At 46.8% G+C, this 18,417-nt stretch overlaps 1 protein-coding gene across 3 annotated transcripts in view; it reads left to right on the top strand.

The window, feature by feature from the left end:
- Positions 1–13,915, top strand: part of Btd (biotinidase) — a 32,746-nt gene extending 18,831 nt beyond the window's left edge. For 2 of the 3 annotated variants that reach the window (XM_023715773.1, XM_023715774.1), the window contains 3 exons: positions 4,849–5,110; positions 10,399–10,548; positions 12,279–13,915. In XM_023715773.1, coding sequence (XP_023571541.1) covers positions 4,849–5,110; positions 10,399–10,548; positions 12,279–13,448 — 1,582 coding nt within the window. In that variant the 3' untranslated portion in view covers positions 13,449–13,915. Of the gene's footprint in view, positions 1–1,998; positions 2,058–4,848; positions 5,111–10,398; positions 10,549–12,278 lie in introns of all 3 variants that reach the window. The other variant, XM_023715775.1, reaches the window with a different exon arrangement.
- The last annotated feature ends 4,502 nt before the right edge of the window (positions 13,916–18,417 follow it).

The following is an 18,417-nucleotide window of genomic DNA, read 5'->3' as shown; positions in this document are numbered from 1 at the left end:
GCAGCCTTACTTTTTACATCTAGTCATATCCTGTGGATGGTACAGCTATATAAACTATAAAATCCCAACCAATTTAGAACTTGAAAATAGAAAAGATGTGATTATGATAGAAGTATGGTGACTATAAAACAGCTCTCATAAAACCTAATTTTGGAAAATGAGATTCTTTCTGATCTTTTTTTTTTTTTTTTTTCCCACTGTAAAAAGAGACAATATTTTAGAAATGAAAAAGAGGGGCCGGGGAGATGGCTCAGTGGAATAAGTGCTTCCCTGACAAGCGCAAGGGCCTGAGTTCAATCCCGGTTCTGCAAAAAAAAAAAAGAAATGAAAAAGAGACACAAAAGAGGAGGAAAAGAACCGGAGTCCTGCTATTGCGATTAAGATCAAATACTCGTTAGCCCACAGGGTGGCAGTAGCAAACCTGTGCTTGGTCTCTCCTGCAGTTTGTTTTGTTTTGTTTGTCCGTATGAAGTGAATTAGAAGGACAGTAAGATTTTATCCAAACACCAGACACGTAATGGTACTTTCTTACATATTCTGTACCATGTGTTTCAGAAAGATGTTCACAGTGCTGCTGCTTCACATGTGCCAGGCACAACCCCAGCCCAGGAAGTTTATTTGACTTAAGTTGTGAAGATGATTTCCCATTTGAGGAAATGAAAGATGACATTTACGTTAACACATCAAGAACTTTTGATTGCGTAGTTTAAGAAAAATTATTCTAGTGGAGCAGAAATTGGCCTTAATCTAAGGCATAATCCAGATTACTTCCGTACATCATTCTTTGCTTTGGAGATGATGTCTCTAATTTTGAAAGTGAAGTCACAATTTCCCAGTTTAACTCCAAGGACTAAGGATCGCACATTATCTGCCGGTCCTTGTGAGTTCAACCTCAACATTGACGTCACTATGCGTTCCCAGTCACAAGTGTTTGCGCTTGACTTTTCCAACCAAGATGTCAGGAGTCTTGTTAGTGGGTGGCTTTACACAAAGCTGTTATCCAAGCTCAAACTGCTGTGGCGCTTCTAGTCCCAGAGGCTGGTGACTGATAGGCTCATGCCTGGCATATTGAAATGGGAGAACCAGAAACAAGGGGTTGTTGCAGGGCTTTACAGGGAATAAAAGGTCTCATTTCTTTACATTCACATTATATAAATTGGGGAGATATTTCTACTCCCTATGTAAAAGAATTCAGATAAAAAACCCCACAAAATTTGTGATAATCATTGTAAAGTACCCGGAACCTTACATTGTTTTTCCTGCATTCTGCCAACTGAACAAAGCAACACACTGCAGATTTCCTGGCATCTTAGCAGATTTCTTAGTGTTTGTTCTAAGGATTTTTTTTTTTTTTTTTTTTTGCTCCGAATGCCCTCAGGGGGTGGTTTGGCTGGCCGGACTGTTGTGGGGATCGAACTACAGCAACCTGAGGCTGAAAGCTTTGCCGAAGCAGCCACTTAAAGAACTGAGCTAGGGCCAGGCCCCTTTAGTGTTTGTTCTACAAAATGTGAATTTCTTTTGCCATCTTTCTTGCCTCTCTTCCTGATCATTTGACTGTTTTTCTCCTTGGCAAGAAAGCAAAGACAGGATATTATTATTATTATTATTATTATTATTATTAAGATCAACAATAGATCTGTATATAATTTTTTAAAAGTATATACCTGCCTCTGAAATTATCTTATTAAGAATGATTTAATAGGGCTGGGGAGATGGCCCAGTAGAATAAGCGCTTCCCTGGCAAGTGTAAGGACCTGAGTTCAATCCCCTGTTCTGCCAAAAAAAAAGATTTAATAATTATCCTTTCATTTTATTGCAAAAGTCACTATTGTAAACAGCATGGTTAAGAAGGACAGACAGTTAATTATCAAGATGAATCACTTAGCAAAGTAAAAAAAAAAAGCCTCGTGTATAAAAATACCAAGTGATTGACATGTTTCCAAATTTCTGTACAATAGATTTCTATGTAATTTCAACTTTGGTTTCTTCCTCTCCTAGACCAAAACGAGGTTCTTGACCAGGATTGGTGTTGGGTTTGGTGTCCTGTATGCTCAGAGGTCAGTTGCTTGTTCAAAGATGCCACTCCCAGCACCTCTCCCCACCTTGCCAGTCACTTCCTGCCCGTTGGGTTCTTCCTGTCGCTGTACTTGCAAGGACTGGCTTTCACTCTGTGTGATATGGCAGTCAGTAAAGGGCTGGAGGGGCTCCGTGATTGCTGAGGCTTCTCTGGATCTCACTGGCTGCTGTAATGAGGCTGGGATTGAGGCGTTTGAGGGCCATGCAGGGAGAGCCACAGGAGGCTGGGCCCTAGTACAGTATTGGTCTCTGTGGTTCTGTTTACCCCCACTCTTGCCTTTGGCTCCTTGCCCCCAGGCCCTACTTGCTCCTTGCTGTTGGGGTGCCTCAATGTGCAGCCCCCAGGCTGCGGGCCCCCTGTGGTACTGTCTATGGCAGCGATGACTGCTGGCAAGCACATGGGGTAGTGATGGTGATAACAAAATCCTAGCCATCTAGGGAGTGCCCTGGCCACTCCAGTGCTACCACTTCAAAACCAGCACCCCATCCGCTGCTGTCAGAGCCCTTTGGAGTCCTGGCTGAGCTCTGTTTGGTTTCTCTGAGAGAGTGTTTATGGTGCCAAATAAAGGGCAAATCCAGCATTTGGAGCTTTGGTGACAGTGTCTCCTCGATTCACCACTGTGGAGAAGGGCAAGCTGTTGTACCTATTTTTATTGTAATTACTCATTCTCTCCTACCTCATTCAGTTTATGATCTTCAAGCATGAATACCTGGTTAGATCTGCATAACATCTTATTATTAACCTACCTTTGTTCATGAACAAATGATTGCCACTTACAGTTCTCCTACAGGCTCTGCTATAAATAATACAAATTCTATTTTCTTAAAATAGAAAGATGAGATATCTTACTGCTTCAATGGTTTTCTTGCTTTGCTGGATTATAGGTTTCTTAGACTTGAATATTTGTAGTCAGAGCATTCGGGTTGGGAGGACAGGCTCAATGGTGGAGTACATGCCTAGCGAGCACAAGGCCCTGGGTTCGAGCCCCAGGATCACAAAAGAAAAAAGAGTTATTCGTCCCCAAATTGGTGGGACAGTGCTCCTAGTTGAGAAGGGGGCATACTGTCAACGCCAGCAACCTGTGACTTGCTACCACTCAGGAGTGGCTCCTACTCCAGCCTCAGCGTCTGCTTCTTAGGCCGTTGCCTTCTGGTAAGAAAGTGTTGATACCAGCTGGAAGATGAAAGTTCTCTGCCAGGGCCAGTGCCCACGATCGTCATTACAGAACCAGAGATGGAATGGAAAATAGATTTTTGATACATTTTAAATAAGTCTTTGTCCTTGTGGACAAAATTCAGATAAGAAAGCTTATCAATTATGCTTTTGTTTCTGCTCAGAAACTCATGACTGCTCACTCAAAGGCTCACTTGTTCTTATCCTAAAACACTGTTTACAGTGGCCCAGATGACTGGCAACCAATCCTGGGGATGGGACATTTCTACCCCTGGAAAAGAAGTAACAGTGTGAGATGGGGCAGGGCTGGGGGTGGGGGAGAATGCGTCTCATTCTGCAATCTGATTTTGCAAGAATTCTGAATGAGCTTCCTTAGTCCTGTCTTCTTGCTGAAAATGATTGTGGTTTGTTTCTGGGACAAAAAATAAAGAAGGAAATGAGAAAATTGGTCATCTGGAGTTTTGAAATACAAGCACAGGCATTAAAAGCTCATTTACACAAGTGTCATTTTCCTTTTAAAGGGCAATAGTATGATTCCTTGACTTCATTATCCTGGTCTTTAATCAAGATTCCTAGACAGCTGAGCAGCCCCAGCACATCTGCACAGGGCAGGTGGCCTGGTCTGGCCACACCACTAGTGCACCCTGCATGCCAGGGGAGGGGCTTCCGCTGGGAGCCACCCACTCCCAGCACTTAGAAATAAACATTCCTGTTCTTGGGGTGTAACACAGAAGAGTTATTCACTGCTGGCTTCAATGGTACAAACTACAAAGTGGAATTGACTTTCTACAAAATCCATTTGTTTTCTAGAAAATTCCATACTAGCACTGCGAAAAGGATTTTATTTCCAAACTAATATACTTTTAAGCACAAGATTTACTGAGAAAATGGTGTGGAGTGGAAATTTTCAAGTTCAAGGGGGGAAAAAAAAAACCAATGCCAAGCTTTGATCAGACTTCTTTTTGCCTGTCTGTAAGAGAGTAGATGTTGGCATTTAAGTAGAAGTCAGCAGTTTCTTGGTCCCAAATAAAGAACATTGTGCCAATTCAAAGACAAGTTATTCCTTTTTTTGTTACTAACCAAAAAAATGCAGAGAATTTTAATTCTTCATGGTCTTAGGTCTGAGAAATCTGGGCCGTAGTAGGATCACCCTCTCGGACACACCTGGCTTAGATGGATGACTGCAGTGCGTTTGCATGTGGAGTGTGCAGGGGGTGGAGTAGAAATATACCATAGCATTGTGTCAGATAACCCAAATTGTCACCACTGCCTAAAACTTAAGTTCAGAGCTAGAAAAGCAAGTAGTGACATGTTAGTCTTGCTGAATACTGAGTAAGAAAATCATGGCAGACAGTGAGCCTGTTTTGGAAATGTTCTAAAACCAGACTCTAACACAGTGAGCCATTTTAAATGTAGCTTGCTACGTGTTTGGAGAGAAACACATACTCTTTTATTAGGAACATGAAACAAACTCTTTGAGCTGCAGTACCACTGCGGGTGAATTTAATTGCTGAGATTAATAAATCACAGCTGCAAAAGTTAAATTCTTGGCAGGATTCTTTATTCAGCTGTTTTTCCCTTGCCCCATTACATTCCAGATTTATGGTCTGCATTATGTGTGGAGCCAGCAGTAAGCTCGCTCTTCTCTTCGGCTGGTACTTGCTTGCCCTGGGAGTCTGCGTGGAGGAGCACTGTGCAGCTGACCCTCACAAAGCTGACTATTACATGGCTGCTGTGTACGAGCACCAGGCAGTCTTGAGTCCGAACCCGCTCGCTCTCACCAACCGCAAGCAGGCCTTGGAGCTAATGAGCCAGAACCTGGACATCTACGAACAGCAAGTGATGGCTGCAGCCCAGAAGGCAAGAAATGCTCCTCTTGTAGAACAGAGCAGATGGCTCTCTGGCCCTCGAGCGGTGGTTAGGTGGCCCCTGACCTACCATCCCTCTGGAAGATCAGTCTCGATAGCAAACCTGAGTTGACTTAGTTGGCTGGAGTCTTGCTACCCAGACACAGACCAGCAGCCACAGAGCCTAAGAGCTGGTTAGGAACTTAGCCAGGGTGTGTGTCTCAGTAGCCTCCGAGTGACGCTTTTGCCCTGCAAGAGGCGCTCTGGGCAGGCTCACTAGGCCTCCCCTGGGCTGTGTGCAGGAATCACTGGGTGGATTATAAACAACTGGGTAGGTGGGTCCCCAGGAGGCTGATGTAATTGGTCCAGAGGGGGTGTCAGGTGGATTCTGGGGTTCTTGTTCCGGTTCTCCAGGGGATTCTGATGTGCAGGAGTTTTAATGAACTCCCATGCTCCGCGAGGCATTCACAATTCAACTGAAATGCTAAGCATCCCCAAAGCTGCTGTTTGCTGCCAGCCAATCATGTGGGGCTCACTTTATCTCTGTGCCAGATTAAGCTCAGTCCTAGGTCCTAGCCCAGACAGAATGGACCTAAACCAACAAAGGGCAGGTCGGTGCCAGCCTTTGTAAAGACTTCCTGCTTGGCCACATTCTGCCTCCTGCCAGAAATGGAGGGGCAGGCGAGATGCCCCAGGGGACAGAGGGGAAATGCCCTGGCCAGAAGCATGCAGGTGCGCTGCTGGGAAACCCAGAATCACAGGAAAGTCTGGGCTTTAACCAAATCCAGGCGCTTGAGGACGCCCTGCTCTGCCTCCACAGGAAGCGGAGTAGTTATGTCTAGTTCCCCTGAGTGGGGGCGTGGTGGCTCATGCCTGTAATCCCAGCACATGGGAAGCTGAAGCAGGAGGATTGCTGAGTTCAAGGCCAGCCTGAATTGCCTAGAGAGACCCTGTGTCAAAAAAAGAAAAGAAACCCCAAACTGAATGTCCTTGCTGTTGATGATTTTAAAGGGTAGATCTGGTCATGACTGTCAGTCCAGCCTCGACGGCCTGTCTCAGTCCAGGAGAAGTCAGAGCCAACATCTAGTGCTACACTTTCAAATGCTGGCCTAGAATACACACATGGGTGTGGTGTGTGTGTGTGTGTGTGTGTGTGTGTGTGTGTGTGTGTGATACTGGTGCTGGAAGGCAGCTTCTCATGGATGCCTGACACCTGGCTTCTTGAGCTCCCTGAGTGGTCCAGAACTCACTGTTTCATAGGTCCACTCGTCCAGCAGTGGGACCCTCTGGCCTCCCTGTGCCTGCCCCCAGTGGTCCATCCTTGCACTAAGGAGGACAGCGGGACTCCATCCTCCACACTCTTGCAGGTGGCCAGTTGCAGCTCCACAGGAGATGGAGTTACCAGCTCTTCTTTCCAGACTTCTAGGGGTCTCTGCACACAGCTCTTCAGTACTGGCTGGCAGCGGCAGGCTGCGGCAGAGCCATCTTGTTGTCCCTCTCCTATCCGGAGCTTGCCTCCTGGAAACTTGGGCAGCGACACCTCACTGTGGATTCATCGTGTCCTTGCTGTTGCCACCAACTCCCGTGCCCTTTGCATGCATGCAGACACACTTGCTACCCTTGCACTCCTGTGCTTAGGAGGCCAGTCGAGTGAACCTGAGGGCAGCTCTGCACATTTATGCTGTTAAATGTCATCATTCCGGCCTGTTGGCTATTTTGGGGATCTTTACTGACATCCTGGTATCAGTTACTGTCACGTCATTCACACATTTGATACACACCTCATTTAAGCCTCTGCTGAAGTCAGTGTAAAAAAGATCCCAGCGGCGCCCCTCACCCTCCCACTGACATCCTATCAAGGGCAGGTATTCTTGGGACAGAGGTGTTTGCTGGCCTGGTGCTTAATCCAGCACCTGCAGTTCCACTGACTCCGTGCTTCATCCCATCACAAGACCTTCCTGAGACATTCAGCAGACAGCGAGACTGTGAACATTGAATTCCCACTTCCAAGCTTTAATGACCTGCCCCTTGTGGAAATGCAGAGCATGGTTTTGTCAGGCTTGTGCCAGCCACACGGCCTGCGTCCTTCTCTGTCAGTGGGCCAGGACTGGGGGTGCAGTTGTTTGTTGTTAGTTCTTCAGCTCCCCTATGTAGCTACATGTGGTAAAACAAGTTTTAAGACAAATTTAAGTATTTGTCAAAATTGTGCGTCAGACTTGCTGTAAAAAGAGGTTCTTTTTTTTTTTTTTTCTTTTTTGTATTATTTTAGGGAAGGGTCTACAGGGTGTTCAGGGTCTCACTACTAGATTGGACTCGTAGTGATCCAGCCTCCCAAGAACTGGGATTACAGGCATGCACCAACACACCCAATCTAAGACAGAGGTTCTTGAACAAATGAACTTAATATTTCTTTTGGTACAGACATTCAGGGGGTGGATAAAGGGGCCCAGCTTCAGGATGATTAGGCTTGTTAGCTACTTAGGTAGGTGACCTTCATTCCTCTAAAGGACTTCTTGATCTCATTATAAAGCCCATCAGAAAATCACTGAAGCTATTAGGAGTGCTAATTGCTTGTCACATCAGCCCCAAAGTTCTGCCCCAACTCAGGCTTGGTTCCTGGCCGTCTTCCTGGCTGATGTGTGCTCTGGGAATGCAACTTGCAGCTTCGTTTTCAGGTTAACCTAACGTGTATACGTAACTTAAATGGTATTCTCTGTGAAAAACCATTCCGTGTTCTCACCTGTTAAGTATCTGTCCAAGGGTAATTTTCAGAAATTAAATGCATTGGGCCAGGGAGATAACTCAGTAGACTAAGCACTTGCCTGGCAAGCACAGGGTCCTGAGTTCAAGCCCCGGTATCGCTAAATAAATAAATAAATTAATTAATTAATTAAATGCGTGATTCTTATATAATTATAGAATAAACAGTGTTTTTATTTAACTCATTAGTTAATGAAGGACCCAGTAAGATGGTAAAGCTGATTTAGAGGACTGGAGAAATAGAAATGTGTCAGGCTAGTGAATGATAAACTACTTTTTCTAATAGATAGAAAGCTGGCTAATATTCTCCATTCAATTATAGTCTTCAGTTGTCCAGATCATTAAAAATTCTTTGGAGTATGGAAATCCCAGTGTAATTTGGGAAGGCATGTGTTGTTATCTTGTTGTGCTCTTTTCTTTTTAGTGCAGCGTCTGCAGGGTCTCCCTGCACACATGGGGCTCATAGTGATCCTCCTGTTTTCAGCCTCCCAAGCGCTGAGATTACAGGCCCACGCCACCATGCCCAGACCCAGCTGCCGTCTCAGCACACCCTGGGGCAGGGCCAGCCCGGCACACCAGGGATCGAACCCTGGTCCCTGCACCTGCCTCAGCAGGCACTTTTGTCACTGAGCTAGCTGGCCGGCCCCTCATCTTGCTTCTGAAGTTGTGATAATTTTTCCTTATACCGTCATTACTAAGGGTGCAGTGGAGTAGCCAATGGCAGTCTATGCCGGAGGGCTCCTATATGGCCTCACCTTTCTGGAAAGCTATTTGACAGTGTGTGTTAAGAAATTAAAACTTTTCATGTTGTTCAATCCTATAATTTCACTCATAAGAGTTTATTCTGAAGAAATAACAGGGATTCAAAAACTTGTCTACCACACTCATTGAGTAAATGTTTTGAGCACGTGCTATGCATGTGGTCACCGCAATCTTATTTTTGTTACAAAAGTTGGAAATAATTCAAATGTCCAATATTAGAGGAGCAACTCTGGGGTCCTCTTTAATTTAATGTGGCCATTACAAATGTTATTTATTTATTTATTTATTTATTGTGGTACCAGGGGTCAAGCTCAGGACCTTGCGCTTGCCAGGCAAGCACTTATTCCACTGAGCTATCTCCCTGGCCCCACAAATGTTATTTTTGAAAGAATTCAATTTTGAAAAAATTCAAGGTACAAAACTGTATATTTGTTATCTCAGTTATGCACACATATTTACAGAAGGAAAACTAGTAGTAGGATTTTTTTTTAATTTTTTTTTATTTATTTGAGAGAGAGAGAGAGAGAGAGAGAGTGTGTGTGGTGTGTGTGTGTGTGTGTGTGGCCAGCTCAGCCCACCAGGGGGCGGGGCTGGCTGGCCATGTGGTGCTGGGGGATCGAACCGCGGTCCCTGATGCTTTGCCAAGCTTGTTCTAAGTAGGTGCTTCAGACCACTGAGCCATCTCTCCAGCCCCTAGTAGTAGGATCTTAATAATTATCTTTGTATTGTAGGATTATGAATTGTTTTTTTTTTTCTTTTTTTTTTTTTTTAATTTTTTATTTTGGTAGAACCGGGGATTGAACTCAGGCCCTTGCGCTTGCCAGGTTAGTGCTTATTCCACTGAGCCATCTCCCCAGCCCCTTGTTTATTTTTCTGTTTTCCCTATTTTCTACAGTTAATGAAAGCTTTTGCAACCAGAAAAAAAAAAAAAAAACCTTAAAAATTTGCAGTGCACTTCTGAAGTAAAAGCCTCAACCACACACTCCTTTAGATTACTCATGCCTTCTCTGCCTGCCTTCTCTTTCTGCACTGAAGCTTGATGTTTTAATCCGCATAAATGGAGAGCAACAGAAGAAAGAGGCCCTGGTGGGGGCTGTGTATGTCTTTAGCTTGCAGCAGCTGCCCCGGGGAGCCCAGCATGTTCCCATGTAGGGGAAAAGCTCTGGAGTGGCTGGAGTCCTAAAGGAGCCTCCTAGTTCCCGCGGGGAACTGAGAGTTTAAGTGTGTCCTTGGCTCTGTGCTGAGATGAACACGCTTGACTAGGCTGCCGGCCCCATGGGTCCCGAGCCTGGCTGCACATTCGAACCCCCCGGGGGACTGTGAAACACTATTGCCCGGACCCCGCCCATCATCAACTGAACCAGACGTTTTCGGGGTGGGCACGGCATCAGTGAGGTTTCAGAGGTTCCACAACCTCTTCAGCTGCAGTGACTGAGCACCACGGACTGGAGATAACCACGACCCTGTGTAATCAGCGCCACCTTTTATTGCCCTGGCCACTCAGAACCCCTCCTGTATGCTTGGTAAACGCCCGAGACCTTTCATGTTCCCTCCCTCCCTCCATCCCTGACGTGCTCTCAGGCACAATTATGGTTCTTCCTAGAAGAAGCAAGACAGCTCCCCTGGGACTCGGGTCCCTGATGAGAGCTGAGCCACCACCTTGGTATCTTGGGCTCCTGGTACAGAGTAACTTCTGGATGGCTGCCCAGTGGACTGATGAATGAAATGGGGCTTGCCACGGTCAGATCACAGACTGTACCTTGATATTTTGCCTTCCAGGGTGTACAGATTATAGTGTTTCCAGAAGATGGCATTCATGGGTTCAACTTCACAAGAACGTCCATTTACCCATTTTTGGACTTTATGCCATCTCCCCGGCTTGTCAGGTGGAACCCGTGCCTGGAGCCACACCGTTTCAGTGACACAGAGGTATGTGACAACCCAGCCTTCCTCCTCAGAAGCCCAGGGCATGCAGAAATGAGCAAAGCCAACCACCAGAAGCCACGACATGCTGAGACTAAGAGGAGGCCCTAGGGCCTGAAGGGACAAACACAGCAGCGTGAATCCATTCAGCTAGTGTCAGGACAGCATTTCAAGTCGCTTAATCATCTGTGGATTTCCTTTTTTTTTTTTTGTATTTTTAAGGAAGGGTCTACAGGGTGTTCAGGGTCTTACTACTAGATCAGATTTATAGTGATCTGCCTGTTTACAGCCTCCCAAGAGCTGGGATTACAGGTGCGTGCCACCACGCCCCATCTCAATTGCCATCTCAGTGCACCCCCGGGGTGGGGCTGGCACATCAGACCCGGGGATCGAACCCCTAGCCCCTGCGCCTGCTTGCAGGTGCTTTAATCCGCTGAGCTATTTGGCCGGCCCTCCATTTGTTAATTACACAAAAAATACATGACTATAAACTTATTAAACAAGTCAAACAAGTTTTTTAAAAAGTAAAAATTTGCCTTCACCACAACTCATTCCTTAGCCCCTTCCTTTCCTAGAGAAATTCCCAGCTCCCATCACCATCTCACTGTGCATTGTCCGCAGCCTTCTCTCTGCGGTGCCTGTTCTGTCCTTGTTTAGCATGCTGTTTACTCTTTTTTTTTTTTTAACTTTCTTATTTTATTTTTATTTAGTGTGTGTGTGTGTGTGTGTGTGTGTGTGTGTGGCCAGCTCAGCCCACCAGGGGGCGGGGCTGGCTGGCATGTGGTGCTGGGGGATTGAACTGCGGTCCCTGTGCTTTGCTAAGCTTGTTCCAAGTAGGTGCTTTAGACCACTGAGCCATCTCACCAGCCCCTTACTCTTGTTATTATGAGCAATGTCTCAATAAATATTGTTGCACGTATATTGTGTAAATGTCCAAGATTTTGTGTAAGGTGAAACTCCTAGAAAAGGAATTTGTTAAGAGATATGCACATTCTAAATTATTTTGAAGAATACCACGCTCCTGCCTTAAAAGATTCTTACGTCATTTTTATTCCCAGTGATAGTCTGTGAATGCCTTTTTCCTACTACCATGATCCATGCTGGATAGAATAAGCCTTTGCAATTTTGTCTAACGAAGGTGAAAAGTGATACCTTTTTATTATTTTAATTTGCATTTTTTTGTTACTAATGAGGTTGAACATCTTTTCAGATATTTCTTGGCCATTGTATTTGTTCTTCCGTGAATCCCATTTATATCCTTTTCATGATTTTATAGTGCTTTTTTTTTCTATTAGCTTATGATAGCGATATATTTGATACAATAGAGAAACTTTTTTTTTTTTTGGCAGAACCGGGGATTGAACTCAGGCCCTTGCACTTGCCAGGGAAGAAGCGCTTATTCTACTGAGCCATCTCCCTGGCCCAACTTTTCTATTAAGAAATGAGACTAAAGGCAGGATTTTTTTATTTTTTATTTTATTTATTTATTTATTTTTTTTTTTTTTTTTTGCGGAACCGGGGATTGAACTCAGGCCCTTGCGCTTGCCAGGGAAGCGCTTATTCCACTGAGCCATCTCCCTAGGCAGGATTTTTTAAATTCACGTATAGGAGGCTGGGGACATGGCTCAGTGGAATAAGCGCTTTCCTGGCAAGCACAAAGGCCTGAGTTCAATCCCCGGTTCCACTAAAAAATAAAAAATAAAAAAATCCACGTATTTATACTTTTGTTTTTATAGGTCCTGCAGCGCCTGAGTTGTATGGCCCGCAAGGGGGAGATGTTCTTGGTGGCCAATCTTGGGACAAAGCAGCCTTGTCATAGCAGTGACCCAGCATGCCCACGTGACGGGAGGTACCAGTTTAACACCAACGTTGTGTTCAGCAGCAATGGAACCCTTGTGGACCGCTACCGGAAACACAACCTGTACTTTGAGGCAGCTTTCGATAGTCCTCGTAAGGTGGATCACATCACCTTTGACACCCCCTTTGCTGGCAAGTTCAGCATGTTCACGTGCTTCGACATACTGTTCTTTGATCCCATTGTTAGACTCCTCAGAGACTCAGACGTGAAGCATGTCGTGTACCCGACGGCCTGGATGAATCAGCTCCCGCTCCTGGCAGCTATTGAGATTCAGAAAGCCTTTGCCGTTGCCTTTGGTGTCAACGTGCTGGCAGCTAACATCCACCACCCATCCCTTGGGATGACAGGGAGTGGCATCCATTCCCCTCTGAAGTCCTTTTGGTACCATGACATGGAAAATCCCGGAGGTCACCTCATAATCGCCGAGGTAGCCAGAAATCCTCAGGGTCTTGGTACAGAGAATGCAGTAGGCAAAATGGATCCGTCCCATAGCAAATTTTTAAAAATTCTGTCAGGCAATCCACATTGTGAGAAAGATGCTCAGGAAGTCCATTGCGATGAAGATGCAGAGTGGAGCTTTCGCACGCCTCCCGTGTTTTATTCTGAGATGATGTATGACAATTTCACCCTGGTCCCTGCCTGGGAAAAGGAGGGCTATCTCCAAGTCTGTTCAAACAGCCTCTGCTGTCATTTACTCTACAAGAGGCCCACTCTGACCAAAGAGCTGTACGCCCTGGGCGTCTTCGATGGCCTTCACACTGTGCACGGCACTTACTACATTCAGGTCTGCGCTCTGGTCAAGTGTGGGGGCCTTGGCTTCCACACCTGTGGGCAGGAGATCACAGAGGCCTCGGGGACATTTGAGTTCCACCTGTGGGGCAACTTCAGCACTTCCTATATCTTTCCATTGTTTCTGACTTCAGGAATGACCCTGGAAATCCCTGACCAGCTTGGCTGGGAAAATGACCACTATTTCCTGAGGAAAAGTAGACTGTCCTCTGGTCTGGTGACAGCGGCTCTGTATGGAAGGCTGTATGACAGGAACTAGGAGAAGCTTGTGGTCTGTGGGTACACAGCCCTGCACCTCCCCAGGCCACAGGTTGAGAGTGCTGGGACACTTCTGCCAGAGTGTGGAAGCCCGCTTTTGTGGCACTAGATCCCACCCTGGAAACTGTGGGGAGAAGTAGGAGAGGCAGGTCCCTCTTCTTCCTTTTTGAAAAATCTTTTTGAGATAGAGTCTCACAGGGCTGGCCTTGAACTCACTGTGAAGCCCAGGCTGGCCTCAAGCTCACCACGAACGTCCTGCCTCAGTCTCCTGAGTGCTGAGGTTGAAAGTGTGCGCCACCCCCGGCCCACCTCTTCCTTCTAAAAGTCAATGATCAAGACGTTTTCTGGAGTTTTCTATTCACATTGGTCTTCTAAGCCACATCTTCCTCTAGTAAATCTGAAAGTACACAATGGGTTGTAAGAGCTGAAACAAAAATAAATTTCAGTTGATGTTTTTACACATCCACACGCCGTGGTTTGTTTTGTTTGCTGTTGATCAAAGGACACCCAGGACATGTAAATATTTTACAAGCCACGGGCATTTTCCAAGGTAAGCAAAGCTGTGTAAGAGAGGGCTGCTGCACGCACGCGGCCCATTCTGCTCAGCCGGAGCTCTGTCCAGGTGCAGGGGCAGCGCCAGAGCCCCCAGCAGCACGGAAGCACAGGCCTGGCAGCAGTTCTTAAAAATTAAAAAAAGTTGGTCTCGCGTCTGCCTTTGTGTCATTAAATGGAATGTGCAGGCGGGTCTTGAAATAACGGAGCATGAGTGCTGTGCTCTGGGGCGAGGAGCCGGGGGCACTGGAAAATGCCAGAGGGGGCAGCTAGGAAGGAGTGAGTAATCGAATTCTTTTTATACCACAAGTCTTGTCCAGGATTCCAGGGGCCTTAATGTGCTTTGTTCACTTTGGCCCAGTTGAACCACACAGGATGAAGTGATGCTGACCAGATAGATGCACGTTGTGGCTGGCAGGGGTCTCCTTGGAGATGGGCCTGGTGTGCCACAGCTGAGCACTCCCTGCGGGAGCTGAGGGGAGCCCACCCTGGCCCGCACTCCCCCAGCAGGAGTTTTGAGAGTTGCCCCAGACTGCGAGCAGGAGCCGCTCCCAGCTTGAGCTCTGGCAGCAGAGTTCAAATTCAGCATGACAAGGACATTCCTAGGCCATGGGTAGTTTGTCTCCAACATTTCAAAGCCATTTAAAAAAAATTTTAATTGTTCATAGTAACTACGTCAGGTAATTTTCTTTTTACTTTTTTTTTTTTTTGCGGTACCAGGGATCCAGCTTGCCAGGCAGACTCTTATGCCACACCCCGGCCCTATGTCAGATAATTTTTAAGTATAGAATGAATAGTTTTCTGTGACTTGCCTCTTAGGTGTAGTAGCTGTATGATTTGAACTTTTAAACCAGCTTTTTATCCACTTAGCAGTCAAATTATTTAAATACAGAATGACTAAAGGTTGCATATTTTTCATTTTAGTAAGATAACTGTAAATATAAAAATGGCAGTTTTATCAAATTTGTTCAATAAGTTTTCTATGTACAGTATATTTTAAAACATTCAGCCCCTGCCTGAGTGAAGCTGGGAATGGCCAGCACACAAACTCTCTGCCGAAACCCTGGGAGTGAACTGTTCAGTGGGTAAAAACACTATATGCTAACAAACTGACAGAGTTGTATGAAGTGAAACGTCCCATAGGAAGAAAATATTCAAAGAGGAGGAGAACAAGGGGGTGGGCAGGGGAAAGGAAAGAAGGGAAAAGTAAAAAAAAAAAAAAAAGAAAAAAGGAAAAAATGGAAGCAAAACTTTTGTAAATGAGTAGGGGAATAGAAAGCCAAGTTAGATCATGTACAGGTACAAATTCTCTATGAGGAATGTGATCATTATGGCTAAAATGTACAAGACAAGGGCCGGCCAGATAGCTCAGCCGGCTAAAGGCAGGGACCGGGTTAGATCCCGGGTGTGCCGTGCTGGCCCTGTCCCGGGACGCGCTGGGACAGCGACTGAGACGGCATGGTGGCGCAGGCCTGTAATCCCAGCGCTTGGGAGGCTGAAAACAGAATGACTATGAGTCTGATCGGTGCAGTGACACCCTGTAGACCCTGTGAATCCTCAACTCTCAACTGAATACATTAAAAAGAAAAGAAAGAAAAAAAATTAAAACGTACCAGTGCGATCTGATTGAAAAAAGATTTGGGGGAAAAAAAGGCGGGGGGGAAAAGGAGTAAAGTCTCCCCACTCCCGGTCAGTGTAGCCCTCCAGACCCTCTCCTGGCCTTCTGGCTTGGAGCTCCGAGGGTGACCTCGGCCGGCGGGCAGGGATTGCGCGCGCCACCTGGGGGCCTGCGGGTGTGTCTAAACGGCCTAGTGCTGTTTTCGCACTTGTGGGGGCGTGTGAACCAGGCCAAGTGCGCCAGGAGCAAATCCCGAGCAGCCCCTCCTGGCTCCCCGCTCCCGGCAGAGGCTTGGCGTGAGTCAAGTCTCCAGGAAACAGTGGCTCACTCCGAATTCCTGAGGCAGCCTTGGGATCCCCACGCCCTGGGCAGCGCCCCCGGACGGGCGGGCGCAGGACCTCTCCCAGCCGGCGGGCGGCCGTGGCTCCAGATGTGTGGCTGGCAGTGGGCCCTTCTGCTTTCCTGCCCGATCCCCCGAGACACAAAAAATATCTTTAAAATGTGCATTGTTGCTCTGCGCCAAGACGATTCGAATCAGCCTGAGAACCAGCGCAAAAGGCCGGTCCCGAATCCACGCTTGGTAGATCTGCTTCATCCAAGAAGCAACCAACAAGGGCGTTACATGTACTTTCAAACCTTCGAAGCAAAACAAATTTTCCTTGAGTTAACCTGCTACTAAAAATTTAGAACAAATTGCTCATGAAGCAGAAATTAGAGGAAAAGCACATGATGGCAGGACAGAGTGACTCTTACAGTTAAGGACACTGGTGACTAACGCCGAGACGCTTTTGTCGGTGGGATCCTGCCCTTCAGGAAGTAAAGAGCGATCTTAACAGCGACACACAGGCAGGAAATCAAGTATATTTTTGTTTAAATCAGACTCAGGGGAAGTGGCGTCGGGGCGGGTTCTTGCGTGCGCGCCGCTGCGTCCGCCCGGCTGTGGCTCTCCTCACAAAGGAAAGGAGAGGAGCTGCGAGCCACGTTCACACTGACTTAAGGGATCTGTTTCCACAGAAGGTAGAAAGTCACACACTGCCCTGTCCCGGTCCCAGCGCCCTCTCCAAAGAGGCAGTCCTGGCCACGGCTTCCACTGAGGGGAGCCCCTGGCCTCCCCAAGCCCACAGGGGTCCGCTCCCTTGATCCTGGCACGCTGGGCAGGACCCGGCCCCTGCCCATAACCAGCCGAGCAGCAGGCTGGGTGGCAACAGAGGTGGCCCCGAACAGATGTTCTGCCTGCAGAGGCGTCATTCCCAGTGAAACAGAACTGCTCAGCTTACTGCAGGGTGAACAAATGGTTTCTCTGCAAAGTACATTTATATATAGCAAAATAGCAAACTTACAGTTGTCTAAATTGATATGCGAAGTGTGATTGAAAACTATGGTAAATACTTAAAAAGAAGTATTACAAGGGCCGGTGAGATAGCTCAGTGGACTAAGTGCCTGGTTTGGCAAGCGCTGGGACCTGGGTTTGATCCTGGCTGCCACATACCACCCTGGCCCTGTCCCCAGGGTGCACTGAGCTGGCCAACGAGTCCAGGCATGGCGGCTCACGCCTGTAATCCCAGCCCTGGGGCGGCTGAAAACAGGAGGCTCACTCCGAGTCCAAGCTGTGTAGTGAGACCCTGTAAAATGAAAAAAAAAAAAAAAAATTAAAAGAATTATTACAGTAAAGACACATTGCCCTCAGTCCCTGTCAGAGTCCTCCCTTGTGCTTCCATCAAACTTCTCCCATGACTCCTGTCGCTTTCCGAAGCGGTTCTGGAAGTCGGTTTTCTGTTGGTGAATGTAGTTGTACTGTAATGGCTGGCTGAATGTCCTGAACCAACTCAAATGGTTACCTTTCATGGCCATTTGGACTTTGAAAAAGTTGACGAAAGAGCCAGAAGTCACACGATGCCAGATTGAGGGCACGGGGTAGAGGAGGTGACAATGAAATGCTGTTACAAGTCTGCCTTTCCTTTGGGCAGCAGCAGCATGACATTCACTAAATATTTTTTTAAATCATACTTCATAAAGACCCCAAAGAAGACTTCCAGAACTGCTTCAGGAATTGGCAAGAACCATGGTCTAGTTGTGTTTGAAGGTGTATTCAAAGACAGGGATATTGAGAGGGATGAATGGCAGTGTGTCCTTCACTAGAATGCTTTGTAGAAATTTCGGCACATACCCATGCTATTGTGCAAAAAGGCCTGGATTTAGACGAACACCACCAGTGAGGAGATGCACAAGGAGGAGCACATGGAGGGCTGTGCCCTCAGCCGGGGCAGGGCCTGAACGCAGCCTCAGCCTTCCTCCACGGCCAGGCTAGCCTTCTTGTGAGGATCCAGCCCAGCGACAAGGCCCCAGACAAGAGGTGCTCTGTTGTTTGTCTCGGGCATGCATAGGCTGTTGCCCTGGAGTCCTGATGAGTCCTCTGAAAAACAGCACCACCAGCTTTCTCATTCACGCTGCACACAGTGGATGGCCAGGGGTTTAGGTTTCCTCTCCTGGAATTCATACTGCGGACTGGGACCAACTCTAGGAATCTCAAGTTATTCCTGAATAATTACAGAATTATAAAGTTGTATATGGTGTGATTTCAAAACAAGGGGGCTCTAATTCTTTAAAAATTGCTGATTCAGTCAGATGGGAATCTTTGCATCTTTCAAAAATCAGTTGTGGGGGCTGGCGAGATGGCTCAGTGGTCTAAAGCACCTACTTGGAACAAGCTTGGCAAAGCACGGGGACCGAGGTTCAATCCCCCAGCACCACATGCCAGCCAGCCCCGCCCCCTGGTGGGCTGAGCTGGCCACACACACAC

Source organism: Octodon degus, unplaced genomic scaffold (genome assembly GCF_000260255.1).
Source record: "Octodon degus isolate 3935 unplaced genomic scaffold, OctDeg1.0 scaffold00043, whole genome shotgun sequence".
Classification (NCBI taxonomy): Eukaryota; Metazoa; Chordata; class Mammalia; order Rodentia; family Octodontidae; genus Octodon; species Octodon degus.
This window is presented reverse-complemented; position numbering and strand designations above follow the sequence as displayed.